The sequence below is a fragment of the Orycteropus afer genome, unplaced genomic scaffold (assembly GCF_000298275.1).
Source record: "Orycteropus afer afer isolate SDZICR_OR568_19922 unplaced genomic scaffold, OryAfe1.0 scaffold00561, whole genome shotgun sequence".
Taxonomy (NCBI): domain Eukaryota; kingdom Metazoa; phylum Chordata; class Mammalia; order Tubulidentata; family Orycteropodidae; genus Orycteropus; species Orycteropus afer.
In genome coordinates this window covers 533,570-537,805 of record NW_006922148.1, presented here as the reverse complement: position 1 = coordinate 537,805, position 4,236 = coordinate 533,570, and the positions used below count along the sequence as shown (strand labels likewise).

Sequence of the window (4,236 nt, the reverse complement as noted above, 5' to 3'; positions counted from 1 at the left end):
GTCTGTGCAGTCCTTCTGCCTCATCTGCCATCTTGCCGGAACTCCAAATTTTGCTTTTAATTATATTTCCCCAATATAAACTCCATTATGTCTTTCTAAATCCTTATCACAATTTATATTATTTTTTTTCTGCCTTCTCCAGGAGTCTGTTTTGCTCTTTGCAGTATCCTCAGGCTTGCACAGGTCTAGTGAATAGGACACACTTCATATATTTGCTCAAAGAATGACTGAATAAATTATTAAAAATGACAAAAATCTCTTATATTTGACATATCTTTTGTATCATAATGATAAATTTTCTAATATACTAAATTAGATAAAGGTTCTCATAATTGCTAGTAGGAATGTAAATTGGTTACAGATTATCTAAATATCAACCTGGCAATGTGTACCAAGAGCATTGAAAATGCTCTTAACCCCTTTATTCTATTTTGAAAAATCTGTTCTAAGTAATCAGAGATGTAGTATGAGATTTAAGAACAGGATGAAGAATTTTTTTAAAATATAAAGATGAATAATAGGAAATAAATTAACTGTCTAGTAATGGTGATATGGTAAATGACTCAAATATGGAATATTGTACAGTTGTTAAAATTATGTCTTTAATGTTAAATAAAAAGCAGAATAGAAAACATTTTTAAATTTTTTTCCTAAAAATAAATATATATACAAAAGACTAAATGAAATAACTACTCTTTCATTTAGGTATATTACTAGATAGTGAGATTCAGGGTGATTATTCTTATATATTCTAAATTTCCTTTATTACCCTTATATATTCTTTCTGGACTGAGCTACAATTTTATAATGTGAACAAAACAATTTTTTTTTTTAAAAAAAAGATTCTATGAATACAGTGTTACTTTTATATCTATTTCTGAGTTTTCCCACACCAATCAGATTTAAATTAAATTTGCTATTTTTTTCTAAAAAAGTATTTAGGCCTTAGTGATTTAATTATGCAGTCTCCTCAAAAAAAAAAAAAAAAAAAGTTCTGGTATGGGACTTTATTAACTTTTTCTGTCTACAATTTAATAAAGCTACTTGATCAGCTAGTCTCATTTCAGGGACTCCTTAAATTAGTTATTAGCTAATTTTACAAATATCTGCATCTCAACTTTTTGCAAAGGTAGGTTAAATTCTAAAGCAGTGTGCTTTTGGGAAGCTGTTGGACTTTCAGTAGAATTTAGAATGGAGGTTTGAGCATTTCTGTCTAGAACTTAAGGAGCAGCAAGATCCCAGCAGATATCTGGGTTACCCAAGACTTGAAATTCATGTATATAAACATGTTCTCTTTCTTATATCTTGACCTTGAAATTCACATATATTTAAACAAGAAGATTTATATAAAAATCATATACAGTTGAATCTCAGATTTAAGCACAAAACATCAGTTGGATATCTTTCATACAGTTTTCTTCCTTTTCTTGTGTGAATTTTGATGGTGTCCCTGTTGTCCAGGAGATAGTCCAGCTAGTGGCCAAAACATGAAGAACATCCTCAGTGTGTTGTTTGGAGACTTGAGAAATAAGATGTTCTTAATAATACATGTTTTTATCCCACCAACCTGGAGAAGTAAAAAAAAAGTCAGTTAGAAATAAAGTCTGTTGAAGTTGGTAAACAAAGGCTCACAAATCTTATTACTACTTACCTCCAGGGTAAAGCCTGATGAAAAGTTTTCGTACCTCATCATATACCCAAATCAGTACAGCATTTGGCACAGCTACAAACCAATAATGAGCCCTAGAAGTAGAAGGGTAGAATGGAAGTCTCAATACACCCCGAGGAGAGGCCCTACTCCAACCATAGGTAGAGGGCTTCTTGTTCTTTTTCTTGCCTTACTGAAAATAACAATAAATTCATTGGGTCACACGATAGAAAAATAAAAATCTTTTTATTTAACCTGGACTGTGATGGTCAGAAGCCTTTGAAGTGACCTATTGTATGGGATAGTAAAGTTTGGAAAATCCATTTTCTCTTCTTGAGAACTGACAGTTAAAGCCTCTAACTTACTTTTTCTCACTTTTGCATGTCTTGGGGAGAGGAAAGAAATCACTGAAATCCTAATCTTGATTTACTCTGTGATGTTGTTGTTGTTGTTGTTATGTTCTGTTGAGTCAGACCCGACTCATAGCGACCACTCCTTAGGTTTCTGAGGTGGTTTCACTATGGAAGTAGATTGCCCAACCTTCCTTCTGAGGAGTGGCTGGTGAGCTTGAACCACCAGCCTTCTGGTTAACACTCAAGTGCCTTAAGCACTATACTACCAGAGCTCCAATAGCTTAGAATAAGGGCAAGTTCTTCTCAGTTGCAAGGTGAACTCACCGGAGCATAGTGAAATTCAGGGCTGTGACACTCCCAAGGCCATAGGAGAGGATTAATGCTATGATGATCTGTGAGGCAATCCCTACCCAGATGACTTTATTTCTGCAAGATATAAAAGGAAGCATATTCTGAATTCACAAGGGACTATGATGCTGCCATTGATTCCAACTCATAGAGACCCCCTTTGGGTTTCTGAGGCAGGAAATCTTTATGGAAATAGATTGCCCAGTCTTCTTTCCACTGAGTGGTTGGTGGCTTTGGACTGCCAACCTTCTGGTTAGCAGTCAAATGCCTTAGGCACTATGCCACCAGCGCTCCTTTTTTTTTTTTAACAATGTTGCCATTCAACAGCTTGATGCCACCCAACAGAATCAATGTCTTGTACCTTAAAATCAAGGATGTAGTTAGGCCAGTTGAATCATCTAGCCTCTTCACCCTTAGGACTGCAGGCCCAGAGTTAAGCCATGAGATAAGACTCTGTCAATACCTGAAGAGACCTTGCTGGAAAATAGAGTTTCTCCGGGTTTTCCTCATGATCAGATCTGCTATTTGCTGGACCATTATGGCAACGAAGAAGGCTGTGTAGCCTGTCCATTCTAGATACTGCCTCTGGTACCTTGTCTGTTAGGGAGTAGGGGCAGAGGAGACCATGAGACTCATGAGGGGAAACTTTAGGGAAATTTCAATGCAGTTCTGAAAAGCTTTATTCCCTTCCCCACCACACCAAGACTGATAGCATATCATCTGCTTTTCTTTGGAAGGAAACACTTTTTTTCCCCTTTAACCAGGTGAGTAGGGAAAGAATGGTGTTTTACTTTATTTGGTCCAACTGTAAGTATTGTTGGACTGGGTACTTTTCCATAATAATGGCAAAACTAACATAAAAATGTTAGCTCTAGGGATCTAATGTGAGAGATGAGGTTAAGCTCTGACAAATGCCAAACAATGTGTCAACAAGCCATAAGGACTGAGAAAAGTTCCACCCTCTCTGTCTCCCTAAGGTAGTTAAGGAAAATGAAGTTTCAGCATAAATCAGGTAAAACAGTGATAGGAGGGGAAAACCAAAAGGATGCTCAGGGTAGAGGTTTTCCCTCGCTTACCCATTCTTGTCCATAGCTGTCTTCCAAGTCATTCACAGCATCTTCTTCCCATTCTACCCGGAGATCAATGAGAGTCCTGGGTCTAAACCCTGCCTGTGCATAGACTGTGAAATAAACAACAAAAGCTCCCAGGGACTGCATAAGGCCTAAAAGAAAAAGCGAGATAGATAAAGTTCTTATAATAATTTTCCTCTTATCCTTGCTGTCATCCCAACCTCATTCTCAAAAGGGGGAAAAAAAATTGTGACTGTCTCAAATGAATTCTCTGGGGTGGACCCTTGTGTGCCAGGTAAGAAATGCCCTTATCATACCAATGTGCAGGTAAGAGTACAGAGCGAGTGGTGTGTTCACCAGTCTGTCCTCCTTCTTGTGGCGAGGCTTCCTGTTCATTATATCACTTTCAGCTTTTTCATAAGCCAAGGCAACTGAGGGAATCTAGAGAAGGGAGAGAAACAGTGTATCCTGAAACACAACCTACCAACAGAATACTGATAATAGCAATAGCATAGCAGTCGGTGGAGGCGGTGGTGGTGGTTATGGGAAGGGTATCTGTGAGTGCAGGGTGCATTGTCTGTAAGCCACTGCCACTGAATTGACTCCCACTCATAGTGACCTTAGAAGACAGAATAGAATTGCCCCATAGGGTTTCCAAGGGTGTAATTCTTTACTCTGGTAGCATAGTGGCTAAAGGCACTTGACTGCTAACCAGAAGGCTGGTGGTTCAAATCCACCAGCAACTCCTCGGAAGGAAGATGGGGCAATCTACTTCCGTAGTGATACTGCCTCGGAAACCCAAGGAGGGGTCGCTATG

At 38.0% G+C, this 4,236-nt stretch overlaps 1 protein-coding gene across 1 annotated transcript in view; it reads right to left on the bottom strand.

Annotated features, from left to right (window-relative positions):
* Positions 1-1,538: 1,538 nt before the first annotated feature.
* LOC103210048 (potassium-transporting ATPase alpha chain 2) overlaps positions 1,539-4,236 on the bottom strand; it is a 52,075-nt gene continuing 49,377 nt past the window's right edge. Inside the window, exons 17-22 of the mRNA XM_007955971.1 lie at positions 3,737-3,860; positions 3,426-3,571; positions 2,813-2,946; positions 2,326-2,427; positions 1,652-1,743; positions 1,539-1,567 (exon numbers count right to left, since the gene is read on the bottom strand). Coding sequence (XP_007954162.1) covers positions 1,539-1,567; positions 1,652-1,743; positions 2,326-2,427; positions 2,813-2,946; positions 3,426-3,571; positions 3,737-3,860 — 627 coding nt within the window. The remainder of the gene's footprint in view (positions 1,568-1,651; positions 1,744-2,325; positions 2,428-2,812; positions 2,947-3,425; positions 3,572-3,736; positions 3,861-4,236) is intronic.